This window comes from Fopius arisanus, unplaced genomic scaffold, assembly GCF_000806365.1.
Source record: "Fopius arisanus strain USDA-PBARC FA_bdor unplaced genomic scaffold, ASM80636v1 scaffold00001, whole genome shotgun sequence".
Lineage (NCBI taxonomy): Eukaryota > Metazoa > Arthropoda > Insecta > Hymenoptera > Braconidae > Fopius > Fopius arisanus.
The window spans coordinates 521594-540469 of record NW_011887740.1 but is presented as its reverse complement, the minus strand read 5'-3'; the positions used below and the strand labels follow the sequence as shown (position 1 = coordinate 540469).

Below are 18876 nucleotides of genomic sequence, written 5' to 3'. Positions count from 1 at the left end.
CTTGGGTGACGTGGAAAGAGTTTCACTTTAATTACTTGATTTATGAAAAAATAGTCAATACTGGGTAAGAATCTCTCTTATTGAAATAATCATATACCCATTGTTCGTTTATGTTTTTGTGGACAATTTTAATGCCATACCTTTTTTTTTCAGGTCAATTTGATAGAAAAAAAATCAAACGACTCGACTGGGATTCAAATGTAAACGCCAGAAATCGCTGAATGGTGGGGACGAAACGCGCATGAGGAGAAGGCGTTTTACAGCTCTACGTACGACGTCTGGAGGTGCTTGTCCTCTGTTTTGGTGTCGGCGACATCAAAGCTTGGCAAAACCTCCCTGTATCATACCTTAGACACCCCCATTGCGTGTGGCGCCCTCCCACTCTTGGGATGCAGTACTACGATGCTGTTGGGGTCACTCCAACCTCCAGAACTGAGCCTCTACTTTAGTCAATCCTCTTTGGTGCCCAGCGTTTAGGAAATGTTCGTCTCTGCTGTTGGAGCCGAGTCGTCCACTGTATTTATCGCAACACGTGGATTCGATCATAACCTCTCTTAAAACGTCAATAATCAATCTTGTTAAAAATTGTTTAAACAATGGGGAAACAGGGGCCACGTCTGACGAGCAGGAAAAAAGCAAAGCGATGGCAGAAGGGCCAGAGCTCCAGCTCTAATCCAGAAACGAAGAAACATCGAGAGCAGGCCCGGTCACGTTTCTTCCAAGAGCACCTAGGTAATCTATTATGTAGAAAAATTCTTTTCTTTATCCTATTTCATTCAAATTTGTTATTATTCCTTCCGCATTCCCTCTCAATCAATCGTTATCAATGGAGCAGGATAATCCACTTCAACTCTCACATCAATTTTCTTATATCGAATAAAAATATCGATCCGTCTATATTGTCCATCATTCATAGGTTCTACAGGGCTGACCACCGAGAGTCTTGTGAAACACGATGCATTGCAAGGTCTAGAGCATCTAGAGATTTCAGACGACGCCTCGACGACGACAACCTTCAAAACCTTCGACACATTCGCGAGTGATTACTCCAACTGCTCTAATCTGTCCTTCTCTCGTTTCCTCACGCACTTCCAGTCTTCATCAGCACTCCACAAGGAGATGCTGGCGATCCTCGCAGCGGTGACGGAGGTAATAAAACAAAACAGTGGGACAGAGTCGTCCACTGAGTACTACGCCGCCCTGATGACAACCCTGGAGCAAGCAGAAAGCGAAGAATCTGTGGCAGCGATTCTCTCCCTCCTGGGAATGGGCCTGAAGACCGTCCCGAAGAGTGTTCTGCAGCTGCAGTTCAGCGAGGCCAGTCATACGTTCTTCCAAGTCCTCACAAAATTCGCTCCTAGTGACAACTACCTAATCCTGCGCCACTGCATCGGGTGTCTATCTCTTCTGCTGCGTTCGCAGGAGTCTGCCGTCTGGTCCAACTCCTCGACGATCCATGTCCTCAATGGAATTCTCGCCTTCACAGTTCATTCAAAGCCAAAACTCCGAAAAGCCTCGCAACACGCCATCTGTGCCATTCTCAAGGGTAGTGACCTCATGCGAACTGATAATCCACCTGCGTACCATCCAGCAGCTCACCAGGTGGCCAAGCATTGTCTCCATCAGCTGGAAAATGCAGGTCAACCTGGTACGACCACAACAACTCTCCACATTCTTACACTCCTCAAGGATATTGCCCATCAACTCCCCAAGAGCCACGTCAAGTCCATCTGTGAAGGTCTTCTGAGAATTATGACCTTGAACAATCCACTGGTGACCTCGTGCTGTCTCCAGACCTTCCATAGTCTTTTTATCTCGAAGCCTCCAGAGAGTGTTCTCCCCAGTCAACTCAATGCCCAGATAATTAACGCTCTGTACGATTATCAGCCAGCTCCTGGAGACACTCAACCCACCCTGGCCTGGCTAGCAGTGATGCAGGAAGCCCACTGCAACCTGGCGAGTAATTCCCTTTCCCTGTGTGCCGCTAACCTCCCCAGGATCATCGAGAAGACCTCTGAGCTCTGGCTGTCTGATAAAACTGAAGTGGTCACAGCAGCCTCCCACACCATCAAGAATCTCATTCAGGTGTGTGTTGCTATGATGTGTGAGAACGAGGCAGTGGCTGAGAACTACAAAGCACCCCTGGGGAAGATTATTCAGCTGGTGCAAGGTGGACTCAAGTACCAGTTCAATTCAGCTTGGCACCATGTGCTGCACCTGTTGGCTGTGGTATTCCAAACGGCTGGGGGTTGCTGTCACAAGGAATTGTCTCCGGTTCTGGTGGAGCTCGCCGAGTTGAGGGACTCTTACAAGTTCACATATAACTCTGAAGTTGAGTATGCTGTGGGGGCCGCTGTGAGGGCCATGGGACCAGAGTTAGTCCTCGCTAAAATTCCTCTTCAAACTGGGCCCGAGGGGATTGATTTAAGGAGAAGCTGGTTACTACCAGTTCTGAAGGAATGTGTGAGTGGTTCTTCCCTTGGATATTTTGTGAGTTACATGCTGCCACTGGCGATCATGTGTGAGAGAAAGTCGAACGAGCTGAAGTCGAAGAACGATGGAGTAGGAGCCCACAGTCACGAGCTGCTCAACTCCCAAATCTGGGCGCTTCTTCCCTCCTTCTGCAACAACCCTAGGGACATCAAGGACAGCTTCAAGGACCTGGCAAGGATCTTAGGCATGGCTATTAGTGAGAAGAAGGAGCTGAGGCTGTCAGTGATGGCATCCCTCAGGAAATTAATAACGAAATCCCAGGAGGAGGACAGAAAGGAGGACGTGGAGACACTAGCGAGATATGCCAAGAACTACATGCCTCTGCTCTTTAATCTCTACACTATAAAGCCCAATGGCTCAGACGAAGAGGGACAGCGTCAAGCTGCTTTTGACACCATCAAGGTCTACTTGACAATTACTCCTCAAGAAGTCACTGGAGAGCTCTTCGACAAAGCCCTGGAAAAACTCCAGGCGGAGGGTAACGATGACTTCACGAAGCAAAGTGTTTTCGATCTTATACGAATCGTCACTCAATTCACTGACAGTAATCGTTTGCAATCTCTCTATGAAAAGATCGTCCCAATAATTCTCGAGGACAAGACCCCGAAGGACCAAAAGAAGGCGTACAGATTCCTTGAGGAAATTTGTGGAAGCCAGTCTGACGTCTGCAAGGCGTACGTACTTGAGCATCGAAAGGCTGTTGAAAAATTGATAATCACTGCTACTGAGAAGGTCTGCACAACAAGCAAGGGTGCAAGGCTCCGGTGTATATCCCATCTCGTGGAGAATCATCCCCAGCTTGCGAGGTCTAAATTCTTCAAGGCCATCGTTCCAGAGGTCGTTCTGTGCATCAAGGATTTGAACAAAAGATGCAGAACGACTGCCTACGAGTTACTTAATGTAATAGCTGACAAGTTTCTGGAGAATGCGGATAATTTCAAGGAGTATATCGACTTGTTGGTGTCAGGCCTGGCTGGAGCACCTATTTACATCAGTGCAACACTCCTGGCATTGGCTTCCTTGACTTACAAGTACAATGGAACCGTCGGGGTTGCCACCCTCAAGGATATTTTGGGGAACACCTGCGTTTTACTGACTGGTCCAACCAGGGAAATCGCCTTGTCAGCCCTCAGTTACATCAAGGTCTATCTCTCTGCTCTCCCAACTGCCATCATTGGCCCCAACTTGGAGGCGATAATCCAGGGACTCGTGGGGATGACCGACGACTGCAAGAGACACTTCAGGCAAAAGGTTAGAGATATCCTGGTAAAGCTCATCAGGAAGTTTGGCACTGATACCATCATAAGCATGGTTCCAGCTTCTGACCAAATGATGCACAAACGATTACGAAATATCAAGAAGATTGAGATGAGGAAGCAAAAGGCGAAGGAGGAGAGAAAGGGTCAGAATGGGGAAAACGAGAGGGACGAGGAGGAGTTTAATGTCAAGAGGATGCCCAAGAGTGTGGAGGAGATACTGGCGGACAGTGATGAGGAGTTTGATGATGACAATGTGAGAGAGGAGTCTAAGGGAAAGAAAACTGCGCGGAGAACATGGATTAAGGAGAGTGGAGAGGATATTGTGGACTTTGCTGATCCCTCAGCAGCTAGGAACATCACTGGAACAAGACCTGGTGAGTCTGTGAAAGTGAAAAAATCCAAGGACAAGGATCATGGGTTTAAAACTGCTGAGGATGGACGGCTTATCATCAAGGACAGTGACGATGAGGAAGATGAGGAATCGACAAAGAAGAAGAAGAAGAAGCTGCCGTTCTTGGGGAGTGATTCTGACGACGATTACCAGGAGGAGGAGGATGATAGTAAGTCTCTGGTGTCCTCTGGGGACACCCGACCCAAAAGGAAAAGGAAACTGAGCGGCAGTGAAGCTAGTAGTGTGGCTACCTCGAGGTATCAGGCTGGGGGAAAAGGAATTCATAGACCTGTCAAAGCGCAAAGGATCGAGAAGACACCTGGTGCTGAGTTCAAGGGAAAGAAGGCACCAGGGGACGTGAAGAAAAAGGGCAAACATGATCCCTATGCTTATCTGCCGCTCACCAGGGCATCGTTGAATAGAAGAAAGAAATTGAAGAATGCGGGCAAATTCAAGAACATCGTCGCTGGGGCCAGGAAAGGGGCGCAGGCGGGCACCAGAGGCAGGAGGAGGAAATAGATTAGTATAGCTTTATTATCTAGCGTATGATAATAATTATGTGTGATTTTTTTTTCTTGATTAAATACTAATAGTTGTTGGAGGATAGAAGTGTGTCATTTGCCCTTTGATCTCGTTGATAGATGAAGAAGTTGTGGATAATAGGAACTGATTCAAAGTCCGTGATTTTCAAAAAAAATCGTTTATTGCGATGATCGTACATTAAATAATTTAATTCATAGTCTCAATCTTAATTAGCTCCTGAAACATAAAATTATTGGGAATTATTGGTAATGAGATTTTTGGCGGTTTTTGGTAGTTCTATAGAAGCTAGGGGGATATCTATGGGAATATGATTATTTCTTTGAAGCTAAAGGATTTGTTTAGAAAAATTAAGTGTTGAAATGGTGAAAAAAAAATTAAAAATCGGGGTGGGGACTGAATTTTAATTACATCTACATCAAATTATCCGATTTGGATAAATAGAGACTCATTTTCGAATTGGTGAAAACATTTTGACAATACATACAAAATTCGACTAGAAATAATTTAGAACAGAAACTGAAGCTTACAATTCAAATGGAAAAAAACATGAATCCTTACTTTTTTGGAAGCATTCCTTCGAGTTCTCCAGATTCTAGCGCCTCCTTGACAAGATCCAACCCCCCCAGGAGTTCTCCGTTGACGTAGAGCTGGGGATACGTAGGCCAATTGCTAAATTTCTTCAGCCCTTCTCTGACAGTTTGATCCTGAAGAATGTCGAAGGATTGATAGTCAGCATTGAGTGAATCCAACAAGCCGACAATGGTCCTGGAGAAGCCACAAAAAGGGTTCTGGGGGTTGCCTTTCATGAAGAGCATGCAGGGAGCCTGGTTGATGAGTTTCTTGAGCCTCTCCTCGAGACTGACCTCGGGTTTGGTGACGTAGACAAGAGGGCCCTTCGGCAAGTGTGCTTTTATTTTGTCAACCAGTGCTGACGGATTTGCCCCGTCCACCCTGTCAATCTGTGCGAGATTCTTCACGAGGATAACCGTGGGGACAGCTGTGATTTTGTACTTGAGGGAGACCTCCGAGAGATCTTCAGCCTCGACCTTGGCGAACTGCACTTCCCCATTCTTGTGGGATTTTGCGAGGTCCTCCAAGAGCTCGTTCATCTGCCCACATTGGTCTGCCCATGGAGCGTAGAAGTGGATCACCAACAAATCTCGTGATCTTGAAAATAAACCAAATGATCACATAGAAATCTTCAGATTTTATTTCTTCCAAATTCTAAACCCAGATAAGGTAAATTCAACACTTTTGATAATTATCGACTGATATATATACTGATAATCCCAATCTCACTAACAATCCTGATAATAATCTCAGACTTTCTTGGTTTAATATCCAGTACAACCCTCTACTTTGCCGGAGGCTTAAAACACTCGAATAAAAAATAAAACAAAGTAATTTTTACAGATTTTCTGGTGACAATTAAATATATTAAGCAAGAGACATTTTGTTTCTTTGTGTGGATTCTTGGGGAAGGTTATGCCAGCTCTTGAGGATTCTCCGAGGGACTACCAATGATACTCACTTGATAAATTCGTCGAACTCCTGGACAGTTGCTAGGTTAGTCACTGACATTGTGCACTTATAATAGATTATTCGCAATTACTCTCGGGAAACTTAAATTAAAGGGTTAAGACACCGGTGTATGGAGAATGTAGTGGTCGATGAAAAACGAGTATGTTCAGGGCATCGCCATGTTCTCTATGAAGATTTATCTCGAACTGACGTCACGCTGACAAAAACACCTCCAGGGACGTAGCGCAATCATCAGAAAAATCTCAATGAGACAATTTGGTTGCAAAATTTAAACTGATCTTTCGTTTATTTATTCGGACGATGCCTGAATGAAAATCCATTCACAATGACTGAAACTAATAAATTAGCGTTTCCGAAAATATTTACCTGAAATTTTGATGTTTTTGTTCTTTTTTGTTGTCGTATAGCCGGGGAATTGCAATTTTGTTGGATATCCATATTGAAATTATTGGATTTTTTATAAAAAAGGAAAAAAATATAATGTAATTTTGGAGTTAGAGAAAATATAAATTAATTCCAGGACTAATTTTTGTTTTACTATTCAATAAAATTATTGAATTCCAGTAGAAAAAAAAACGGGGGAATAATAATATAATTTTAGAATAATTGTTTTTAACATGCAGTAAAATTATTGAATTCTTCAGTAAAAGAAAGGAAAAAGGACTTGATATAATTTTGGAGTTGGAGAAACTATAAGTGAAGTTGCTGAACTTAAAGTATGAGGATTAATTTTCAAAGTGTAATAGTGGGGCACTGAACTGGATAGAATCGTTCCTGATGCTCTAAGAGTAAGAAAAAGGGACCAATGAACCGATGGTGTTCAGGTGGTACCCACGATACCAGCGGAATAATCCAATGATTGATCGAACCCCGTTCTCCAATATTAGGGAGCACAAACTGTGGCTCTTCAAGTAGTCAACTTGTCAGTGAACAACAAGTATCACAATTATCAGAATGAACTGAGTCAACTGGTGACACGCCAGAGCCACCAGTGCCAGTGAGTCAGTCTTCTCCTGAGGGGGAAGTAGGTGTGGATTAAAAAATACAACTGGAGGCAAAGACCGAGGAGAGACAAGTGCCACAGTTGAAGGAGAAGAAATAAATAAGCAAAAAGGGGAAACATTGAAAGGAGGAAGAGGAGGGAATGTCACTGCGTGTGTAAAAAAGTTTTTTTCAAGCCAGATGCTTTCGCGCGCCTTCAGGTGCGGTGGAGTTTTTTTATCCTCCCGGTTACACGGATAATGTCCAAATTGTCGCGTACAACAGCCCTTGCATTGATATCAGACTGGAGTACAGATGATGTTATCGAGGTGCTGAAGAAAGTGAGTAGATTGATTAATCGAGGGAGTTGTCTTGGCTTTTTGTTATTCATTTTGTGTGCGGCTGTGAAAGGCGGGTAATTCGATAGTTTGTGAATTGTCGGAGGAATTCTGGAGTCAGCAATCCCTGGGATAAGAAACCTGAGATATTCAAGGAATATTGTCGAGATAATTGACGCAATTGATGTATTGTTTCAACGCGTCAACCGAGTGTTTCCAAAATTTCAACATTAATGGAAAAAAATTAAGTGCTTTGAGTGAAAATCCTACAAAATATTTTATTGTGCATTATTTTATTGTGCATAATTTTATTGTGCATAATTTTATTGTGCATAATTTTATTGTGCATTAGTCTGCTAATTGTGGCAGTTGAATTCACAACAATTTTTTATAGATTTTGACTTCCCACGTGGATGTAATGATTTTTGAGGAAAAATTGGTGTAAAGGGAAATTCGTTTTCTTATTTTGTCACGGCGTTACGGATTTCCTTCCTCTTTTTTTCTATGACATTGTATTCCATTTGTATTTCTTCCTCATTTGAATTTTGTCGAATTGACGGAGAGCCGACTCGACCACACGCAATTACGGAATGGGGATAAATGGATTCTGATTAATTCTTCAGTACTTCCTCGTTACATCGAGAATAAACGCCATGATCTGCCTAAAATCAAGTTGCCAATAAATGCTCGAAATTCATTCATCAGTTGATGGATTCGTTGGACAATTGGCTGTTCTCTTGGATTGACAATTTTATGGGATTTCCCCGACTTTCCCCGTGTCTGTCGCGTCAGACAATTCTGGTGTAAAGTGGTAATCTAGGATAAGCAAATTAAGCACATTTTTTTCGAAACCAGTTTTCTGCTGATATCTCGGAATTCAAGGGAGATAACGAGATTTTCATAAGAACTTTTTTTGGAGCTCTGATGATTTTCTATAGAAAATATTCATATGAAAAAATCGCTATGGTCATTCTATTCCGAGCTATCGGCGAAAATCTGGCCTCGAAAAAATGTACTTGTCCTAGTTTACGATTTCTGTTCTTCAGTTTCTTGTTATTGAGATAATGAATAACTGTTTATGTTCAGCATTGATTAGGTGGTTCACACCTTAATATCATTGCTTCAGAATGAAAGCATTGTAATCGTTTGATTTTAAGTCTGTAATTTTTCATGTTTGGAGTCAACTTTGGACTTGAGATTCCTGTTTAATTAAGGCATATCAATCTTTCCACAAAAATTTTCGTATTTTCCAGATCAATGACTCTTCTGTTAGGAAATTAGAAAATGAATTTTTTCGTAAAATATTCGTGTGCATGTGACCAAAAACTTCTTCGACGATTACTCAAAAAATAATTGCTCGATTCCATTCAACCAAGGCTTAATAGATTCAGTTCAGATTTCTCTTGACCGAGTTCGAAGATTTGCTACAGCTATGATGTCGGTCCAATGTGTCTTTAATGTTGGTGTAATGTTGGCCCAAGGTTGGTCGAATGTTGATGCAAGGTTGACTCAAGGTTGATTAGAATGAGATTAATTCACAAATCAAACAAAATATCTCCGACAATATTCACTTGAATATTTAAAAAAGAAAGTATTCGTCTAAATAAAAAACGTATTTTCTCTTGGAATTTGAAAATTGTGGAATTGAAATGATTTTTTTAATTTATATGAAATGGATAATCATTCGGGGGCGGATGGCTAATTTATTTGGAAAAATAACCGTATCATATAAGTATCCCACTCGTTTTATTATGGAAGATGTACCGGGCTTGGTTTATCTGATGTGAAGAGGAGACTAAACAGAGTTTATGCAAGTTCAATGTTCTGGGAACGTGCGGACACCTGTGCATTCCTTCACTAACGCACGGGATAAATATGATTTATGTTGTTTTTTTTTTAGAATGCCCTGGAAGACTGCTGTCAAGCGGTACTTAAACGACAAATCGACGGTGACGAGCTATTGGTGAGTAACAACGACACTCATTACAACGTTCCCGTGATAGTTTGAAAGTCTGACGGAGCGAAACTCGAATTTCTCTGGAGACAAGTTCTCAACAGACGTGGCCCGCATAAAGTAATGGGTACACTGAGAAAAAATTAACTAAAAAAATTATTGGAAACTACCAAATGAAATAGATAAATAGTTGTAATTATTTTTTCTTGTTTTTGTTATTACGAGTGATAAATATTGAATTGAATAAATTTGTTTAAGACGACCAATTGAAATTTTGGAGTTCGATTGTAACTTTTCGTGTTTGCAAAAATTCAAATGTGAAATTAGTATTTATTAAAATATGCCTGAGGATGCTTTTTTTGATTTAGAAACATATTTGGTAATGTCAACTAATTTTTTTTTAATATTAAGATTAGAAAAATATTTTTAAACCCCTCAATGGTCACAAAAATTGATAAAATAGAATTAAATAATTCATTTTTCTGTTTCGATTTTCCATAACTATATCATTAAGAGTATATTTATTTGTTTTTCTACATATTTGTGAAGAACTAATAAATGACGCGAGTCTATCGAAATATGTCTAAAAAAAAAACAAGTTACTCACTTCAAAAATATTTCTAATTGTTTAAAATGCAATTTTAATGATCATGATAAAAGCCGCAGGATATTTCCCTTGGAATCACTCAATTCTAGTATTTTCAATTAATTAATTTATTCAAATGTTTAAATATTGAATGATATTTATTATGCGAACAAAATTCGAATAAAGGAACAGGAGATTCTATTACAATTAATTACATAACAATTAATCATTACTATTCATTAATAAAGAAATAATTAATAAATTCCTGAGAAGTAATTTTGCTCTTTCTTTGTTGAGATCTTGAATATCTCATTATTCGTCATTTTTTTTCGCTTCCATTTATCAGCATTTTTTTTTCTCAGTCTCTTTTTGCCGGATGGCGCTTCTGATAACGAGGCTTCCGTTCAGGCGACAGAGTTCTGGAGAAGTTTTTTCAATTTGTTCCCCTCCTCTGAGTGATGCTAATGCGAGTAATTAAATGACGTATTTTTTCGTTGCAGCACTTGACTACTGGTAAATTAGCGCTGTGGAAGAGCGATTTGTCACGGGACCAAATATGGTAATGGAAAAAAAAAAGATTTCAATTTAGTTTAAGGAAGAGAGACTTGGCGGAATTTTTCATGATTTATGAAAGATTTTTTTATGGCTGGGGTGAAGTGGTGATAATGGAAGCCATTCTCATTCAGATGCGAATATCTCGAAACCGTTGACTTCATGGAAAAATCTTTATCTTGCAATCACTTGTTAATTAATTTATCGCCAGTTTATCCACTCATCTCACCCCTTTCGTCTAAAGTTATTTGCAAAATGATCTCAATTTTAGAATCAATTGAGAATACGCAAAACTCTTAATACTCCAATACTTTCTCAAAAAAATACCGTAATCGTAATAATATCGTAATAATTTCCGATATTTATTTATTTATTAATAGATATCAAGAGAATCTTAATTAATTTGTTCTTATTTTCACGGAATTTATCGCATGAAAAATACAAAGCCCGTCGTTTATTCCAGGCAATTACCTTCAGCCAAGGAAATTTTATTTATTCATTTAAATCGCAGAAAATTGATTAAAAAAAAGCTCTTGACAAAACCCTTGAATACGTTTTTGTCTGAAAAACATCATTGCAAAAAGCTCGCAGGAAACATCCGGGAAGCGTTCGCTCTCGAAGTTGTTTCCAAAATAATCTGCTATCCGCATTCGCCTTATCGTCTATTCTCACCACTTCATTCACAACTAATAAAAGATAAAAGAATAATAATGTTAAAATTTGTTAATTAAAAGTACGAATTTTTATTGTGCTTCCTGATGCCTTTCCTTCAAACTCAAGGACACTCTGGAACTTCGTGGAGTCGATAGTGCGATCTCCGGAGGACTATGTGAGTCCTCCGAGTCGTACGGCACCAGACGAGCCGATGAGCGACTCGGGCTCATGGGGTTCGGACTTCGACGACCACGAGGAGCACCCGGAGGAGGCGCGAGCGGCACCCCATCACGCAAAACCCTCAACAGAACGTAACGCAAACTTTCGGAATAGTCTCGCTTTGTTCGAGCTCAACGGCAAGCCACCGACTAGAAAAACTTCCCTCAAATCCCCGGACACCCCCGAGAGCATCTACATGAACTGTCCATCGGACGAAGAGGACACGACGTACATAAACGTAGAGCCCCAGAAGCTGCCTCCACCGAGAACCATATCCCAGTTTTCCAGCAAGCTGGAGAACTGCTTAGCCGAGAAATTGAAGGAGGAGCTGAAACTCATTATCCAGAAAGAGAATTCCACCGAGAAGAAACCAGAGATAGCACCAAGACCGACTTTGGCGGCTTCCAATATTTCCAGACGACCCCAAATGACCAACCCCATACCCAAGCAGATCATCAAGAAGCCCTTACCTCCTCCAGGCACCCCCAAGAAATTCCCAAAGGTACCAGATCGTCCTGACGAACTCCCTAGGCCTCCCAAGATGCTCAGGAACTTCGACCTTGTGGCGAATTTACCCACTAAAGCCGAAGAGAGCGATGACGACTACGAGGCCATCGACAGCCAAGTCGCTCTTCAGCATCAGCACACCTTTGGCAGTAAACAATCAATGCTAGGATCCGTGGAGAGCGTCTACAAGCCCTCGAGCAGCACCACCAGTCAGGAGAAAGAGGATGATTTTTATGAGTGCATTACAGAAGCAGTTAAGTAGATATTTTTATTTTTTCATGAGGCATGTTGAGAATTTTTTTCGATTAAAAATATACCAAATGTTATTTCATATGAAGCAATTTTCTGTGTAAAAACAATCCGAAAAATTACTAAGAAAAATTACAAATTGTAGATAATTCTCGAGAGATAATCGAGTTAGAGTTGAAATTTGGAATGCATGGGGCAAAAGTACAGGGAAAATTGTGTAACCGTTTGGTAATCGTGCTGTTTTAGCCGTTTAATAATTCTCTGGTAGTAGCATGATTACAGAGTGTGTGTGATTAATGTGACCAAGTGCTTATTAATTTGCGTGACTTGTTGCAGCCGGATGATAATGTCTACTACGTGCAGCCTATCATTCCCCCGTCGATTTCAACGGGTCCGCCGCCCCTGCCGTCGAAGCCGATCACCCCCGGAGATGCCCCTGCCCCCACAAATCCTCGGAAGATGAGCCTTCAGCATGGTTTGTACTACTTTTCTACTTTCATTCTCTAAATTACGAATTTTCTGGCTCGTTCTAGTCAAAATGATTAATTAATTAATTAATAATAATAATATCGATTAATTAATCATAATCATATGAATTCTTAGTCGAAATAATTATCATTATTAATTAATTAATTGTTTTTGTTTTCTGATATTGATGGGATTGACCCGAAAAAAAATATTGTTTTTGCATTTTAGCATTATTTTGTGACTAACAAAGTTTCATGAGCGTGTAATAATTTTAAAATGGTTTTCTTGATGTTTTATGAATTTGAGAAAAGCTTAGAAAAAATTTAGAAAAATTATTGCCCGATTATGAGCTTTTTTCGCATCAATCCGATCTACAAAATGAGGAGAAAAAATCGTTCCTCAAGTATATTTATTAAGCACAAGATTTAGGGGCAGGGATGAGTTGATAGGCGGTAACCGCTCTGAATTTTATTCAGTAATAATATCATGCATCAAAATTCCGAAAAATATCATAAATCAAAATATTACAAATGAACGGATTATAATATAAGTTATTTACCGCGTTTATCATTTAAACATTTTCCTGCATTTAACATTTAAACATTTTCCTGCATTTAACATTTAAACATTTTCCTGCATTTAACATTTAAAAATAATCACAAGACTGTAGAAAATAGAAAAGAACGAATGAAAATGATCGCATTACCTCGAAACTTCATGAGCCATTAAGGCTCGGGTGGATTATCTAGAAAAGATAATTTACTCCGAAATTCGGATTCCTAATTAATTTGGCAATTAATCGTTTTTTTCAATAATTGTTAACTAGCGTTCTAGCGGTTGTCAACAACTAGGCCGCTAGCTAACAATTATCGGAAAAAACGATTAATTGACGGAGTAATTAAAAGTCCCAATTTCGGAGTAAATTATCTTTTCCAGACAGTCCATCCGGGCCTTAAAGAATGACGAAACGCTAAAACAATATATTTTTTCATCTTTACCCATCAAAAATTTGTCAAAAAAATTATAAAAATGGGAATTTTTGCGGAAAGGGTGTTGAACATCCTCAAGCATCTGGGTGATCATACAAAGTTTCAATACGAAGAACGAAACAACGATAAATGCGAGAGGAGCAAAAAAAAAATAGGCAACACGTGGAATGCAAGTGGTGTTTGCCACTTGAGATTCGATTTTCAAGAGTCAGTACGCTCTGGGAGCACCAAGAGATCACTTCAATACTCCGAATCAAATAAACATGAAGTACTCGCGAAAGCCTCTTGATCAGTCAGAGACAATGTGATTTACATTTTTCATCATAATTCCTTGATTCGTCCTGCAATGCGAAAGATCATTGGCATGTGTTCATGCTTTTATCTGAGGATTACGCAACGTTTATTGAGGGGATTGACTTTGCGGTTGACTACCGAAGTGACTGATATGATCGTGAGGATCAAGAGGACCATCTCCAGGGGCTGCTACACAGAGTGTGAGCCCCTTGAGCCCCCAGGTAGTTAAAGAGACACTTCGATGATTATCATTCAAATTTATGTGAGTGAATTTATTCCTGGAGATGAGTGGATATGTAGAACAATAAAAATCTAGTACTTCCTGCGAGAATTATTATCGATTTTTCGGAAAGCTATCAATCTAGGGGAAAATATTGAATATTTAAAAATATTGAAATATTTTTTGCAGTTGAGTAATTTTCTAATACGAAATGTCTTCTCAGATTTTCTCATGACAGAAAATTTGAATCATTCCATTTATTTGACATTAACAATAAGGAATCAGCATTCTGCAAAATTGTAATATCACATTACAGTTAATAATCAAAGAATGAAATAAATAAATAAATAATATCAAATGAATAGATAATCCCTGAATTAAAAAATCGTCCAATAAATACAATATCAATTTTCCTTGGATTTGCTCTTTTTTGTTAAGAAAACCGAATGAAAATCGCTGGATCGTCTTCAGTGGAATATATAGCAACAAAATGATACGATAAAATTACATAATTTTCTGTAAAAATAGCGTTAATGCCGGCAGGGATTATTTATCGAATTTCTTCAGTTTTAATTTAATATTATTAGTCTACAGTATAGAAAAACCATTTATCCACTCAAATGATTGTAAAAAAATTAATGAAAAGAGAGGAAATTTGTTGAGGGAGGTGAAGAGACATTTTGATTTAAAGAGATCTGCCAGGTTTACAAAAAATTAATAAAAAATACAGAGTGTATTGTTCTCCGTCATCATGGGAATTGGTAAACTGTGTTGTTCATTACTTCTCTGTAAACCTGGCAGATCTCTTTAAGGCCCGGATGGACTGTCTGGAAAAGATAATTTACTCCAAAATTGGGACTTCTAATTACTCCGTCAATTAATCGTTTTTTCTGATAATTGTTAGCTAGCGGGCTAGTTGTTGACAACCGCTAGAACGCTAGCTAACAATTATTGAAAAAAAACGATTAATTGCCAAAGTAATTAGGAATCCGAATTTGGGAGTAAATTTTCTCTTCTAGATAATCCACCCGAGCCTTAAATCAATATTACTCTTTACTCCCCTGCCACGATCATTCCTCTTTTCTTTTATTATCTTTTTATAACCATAGGAGTGGTTTCCGCGATACAATTTAAAATCTAAACTTTATTATATCTTAAGCTAGAATGATGAAATTCAATCTGAAGATCACGTGCGGTAGATGGTCCGCACTGGCGTAAGAATAAATAAATTTTAAAAACGGAATGCTAGTAAAAATTCGAAAATTTCTTAGAGAAAGCACTAGATTTTTCTATAAATTTTTCCATGGATAGGGGCCACACGCCGAGGGACCACCGGACCGAATTCGGGGCTTCCAAGAGACCTCCTCAGTTACCTCTAAGTCCTCCTACTAGTCATATCGCTCTCCCTCCATCGTTCCCTTCGTTCTATTGAAAATACTCCAATTAATCTAATTTAATGAATTTAATTACTAAATTAATCAGTTCTCCGTCTGCAGCAGTTGATTCCTCGAGTGTTCTATAATTTTTTTAGTTATTGAGAGTGAATTTTATTGTTTTTCTTTTGTGGAATAAGTTTTAAATATTCTGGTTGTGAAATGGCATCTATTGGTGAACCAAAACGTATTGCAGTATTGAACACTGGAATTCCCAAGCAGGCGCGATTTTCTGAATGCTTGACTCAAGCCGCACTCACTCAGGCGAGATTAAATCTCTCCAGTCAGTAATTCAAAGATTTTATTATAACAAAAATGATAATAGAGGAATTTAATCAGATATTGGACGGAGATTGATAGCAATATGTCATCAATTATGGGGTTATCGAAATTGGTGGATTGACTGTGTCTTGAATTTTTGTAGAGAGACCGCCGGAGAAGAAGCAATCTCCACTGCATCACTCTGGTAGCAATTCGTCGCTGTCGGAGATGAGGGCAACGAGACCACTTCCACCACCTCCTGACAGACTGACTTACGTCGATCAATCGTGGTTTCACAGTATCACCAGGGAACAGGCAAATGCTGTTATCAGGGAACGTGAGTACAAGATCGTGAACGTTATCCAAACAGACGAATGTCTAGATAATTGTTACTAATTTAATAATAAATATTTGTCGACTATTTAGTAAGAGTTATCTAGCGGTTAAGAAAAATTAGTTAAAAGTTAAGAATTTTGTCTTCGTGTATATTTTCTATTTAAAAAGCGAAAATTGACCCGCCAATTTTTATTTAGGTCCACACAACGGTTATTTCCTCCTGAGGCCTTCGAATACAAACCCAAATAATCCATTCGTCCTCACCTTATGGTTCAACGATGGCGTCTACAACGTACAAGTTCGAAAACGACCCGACAGCAGGTAAATTTTGGAATTTTTGATTATTTAAACATGAAAAATTTCCAATGTAATCGTAAACGATTGTAGACTGCACGGTAATTACGCTCTTTAATTACGGGAGCAGCTCAAATAATTTATAAAAAAAAACAAGCTTGGAAAAGAAAACTCGGAAAAATAGAAGATATCAACAATAATTCGTTAAACAAAAGATGTAATTTTCATTTCCAGTAAATATATCTCTCCGTGTGAAGAAAAAGTTAATGAAATATCTTTGAGTAAACTAAATCTCTAAAATATTTATATAACATCCCTATTGAAATGTTCGTTTTAACAAAATTTGTTTGACATAAATAAATTGGATTGGCAGGAGTAATGTGTTCTGACTGGACAATATGGATAAACGTGATAACAAAATCATCATCATTGCAGATATGCCCTGGGCTCTCCACGAGCGCAAGAACAATCATTCGCGAGTGTCGAGGAGATCGTTCAATTCCATTCTCGCGAAGAGCTTCCCCTCTGCAGAGGACGTGTGCAAACGGGGAGCACGTTGCTGACGGATACGCCTCCCAAGAGATTGAATCCCTGAATCACCAGGTCACACAGCTCAATGGAAACACGACGCCAGACTGATCTCATCGTCATCCCCTTATTTCCTTTATGACTGATTTCTAAAAAAATCTCATGTGCATGACTTCATGCAAATTCATCTCGTTTCGATTTAATATGAGTACGTCATAGACATGCGTCACCATCCGATAACGTCCATATTTACTTAACGATGAAGTTCTTCATTAGATTATTAAGCGAACAACGGTTTGGAGAGCGAAGTGATAAAGTTAAATACATCCAATTTTACAGACTAAAAATATTCATTGATCTAAAAATTATTGATGCGAAGAGATAAACGGTGATAAGTGTATTCAATTAACACGTAATTAACAAGTCTTCGAGGAATCTATTTTTTTCTTTTATAAAAAGAAAAAGTGAAAATTTGATAACCACTCACACCTCAAATAATTTTCTGAAAACGTGATGGGGGAATTAATCGATATGTTGAACTTTATCTCTTTGTCCTTGCATTGATTTTAGGTGAAAATATTAAGAAATCTTTCTGATGGGTATTTGAAAATATTCAAAAAATTCTGCAGGGATTCTATTAAGCTAAGAACGGCTGGTGTCGAAATATTTTAATCCATAATTATGGAAACTGTTAATTCGGTTGATTCCACTTTATCACTTCGTCGTGAGTTTTATTCAATATTTATTATTGAGTTTTTTAATGAGTTCTTTTGATGTGACGAACACTGAGATCTGCTTGTACGTACCTACACGCTTTTGAAAGAGATAGGGGAATCCTCTAGTGTTTTTAAATATTGGGCCTTGACTTGACAGATTTATTTATGGACAGGTCAATTAACAAATTCAACACGAGGCGAATTCCCCGCGTTACTTGATTACGAATATGCATTTATTTTAGAATAAAGTATTTTATATTTTATATGCAATCGACAATCAAAATTTGTTATTGTATTTCAACGTTCAAATCAAAGGCGGGGAGAACTAGCAGATTAATTTCATGTGATTGTAGATGAGAGTGACGGTGAGGCGAATGAAATGAAATTTTAGTAATGGGTCTCCGTTTCGAAGATATTTTTTTGGACTTCGAATTGAGAAGAAATTCATTCCATTCGTGCTGCATATTCGAAGATTGCTATTTCCCTCCACGCACGCCTGCTTATGTACATTTTATATCGAACAAATAAAAGAGGAATTGAACCATTCTGAGGATTTCTATCTTATTGTTTTTTTCATTTTCATTACAGTCTGATGCCCCTTCCCACGATAATCGATATCACACTCGTCTCACACAAGGTTCGAGATATTTATTGGGAAATATAATCGTGAAACGATTTAGATTTCATTACAAAACAGCTTTTTTCCGTAATTGGATTTTTTATCAACAATCCGTTAATTTTATGTATGGCTGGTTACAGAAAGATCGACGCGCATCATGATTAAATTCGTCAGGAAAATACTTTTCAGGGCTTATGCCATAGACGACTATGTCATCACGATATGCCCGAAAGTAGCGAAGAAGCGAAATAAAATATAGTTCGTAACTTGTGCAGAAAGTGGTTTTTGGCGTTTGAATTATACCTCCCACACACCAAAAATCATTTTTCCGCACTTGTTACGAAATATACAATGTCGGCTATATTTTTCCCAGAATTCAACTCCTCACCGAATGAACCAATGGATTGTTTACATCTTGGAGCCCGGAAGTAGTAGAGCGGGCCAGCCGAA

General features: G+C 39.0%; 3 protein-coding genes across 5 annotated transcripts; 2 read left to right on the top strand and 1 right to left on the bottom strand.

The window, feature by feature from the left end:
* The first annotated feature begins 472 nt into the window (after nucleotides 1-472).
* On the top strand, nucleotides 473-4740 carry LOC105274116 (RRP12-like protein). Its single transcript, XM_011317019.1, has 2 exons — nucleotides 473-732; nucleotides 917-4740. Exons 1-2 carry the CDS (start codon nucleotides 597-599, stop codon nucleotides 4660-4662), a joined length of 3882 nt encoding a protein of 1293 aa, XP_011315321.1. The 5' UTR covers nucleotides 473-596; the 3' UTR covers nucleotides 4663-4740.
* An 87-nt stretch (nucleotides 4741-4827) lies between these two features.
* Nucleotides 4828-7067, bottom strand: Grx3 (Glutaredoxin 3). Of its 3 annotated transcripts, none has more exons than XM_011316890.1 (4): nucleotides 6988-7067; nucleotides 6595-6616; nucleotides 5245-5853; nucleotides 4844-4904 (listed from the first exon to the last, which is right to left on the bottom strand). In XM_011316890.1, exons 3-4 carry the CDS (start codon nucleotides 5793-5795, stop codon nucleotides 4892-4894), a joined length of 564 nt encoding a protein of 187 aa, XP_011315192.1. In that variant the 5' UTR covers nucleotides 5796-5853; nucleotides 6595-6616; nucleotides 6988-7067; the 3' UTR covers nucleotides 4844-4891. The 3 variants fall into 3 exon arrangements, with proteins under 3 accessions (XP_011315108.1, XP_011315192.1, XP_011315025.1); XM_011316723.1 differs by lacking the exon at nucleotides 6988-7067 and adding an exon at nucleotides 6218-6532 and having other exon boundaries at nucleotides 4849-4904; nucleotides 6595-6714; XM_011316806.1 differs by lacking the exons at nucleotides 6595-6616; nucleotides 6988-7067 and adding an exon at nucleotides 6218-6544 and having other exon boundaries at nucleotides 4828-4902.
* Nucleotides 7068-7446: 379 nt separating this feature from the next.
* LOC105273801 (lymphocyte cytosolic protein 2) lies at nucleotides 7447-18366 on the top strand. The gene is made up of 8 exons (XM_011316479.1): nucleotides 7447-7550; nucleotides 9448-9510; nucleotides 10588-10646; nucleotides 11420-12272; nucleotides 12605-12743; nucleotides 16097-16270; nucleotides 16467-16590; nucleotides 16999-18366. The coding sequence occupies exons 1-8, from the start codon at nucleotides 7470-7472 to the stop codon at nucleotides 17156-17158; spliced, it is 1653 nt and encodes a 550-aa protein (XP_011314781.1). The 5' UTR covers nucleotides 7447-7469; the 3' UTR covers nucleotides 17159-18366.
* The last annotated feature ends 510 nt before the right edge of the window (nucleotides 18367-18876 follow it).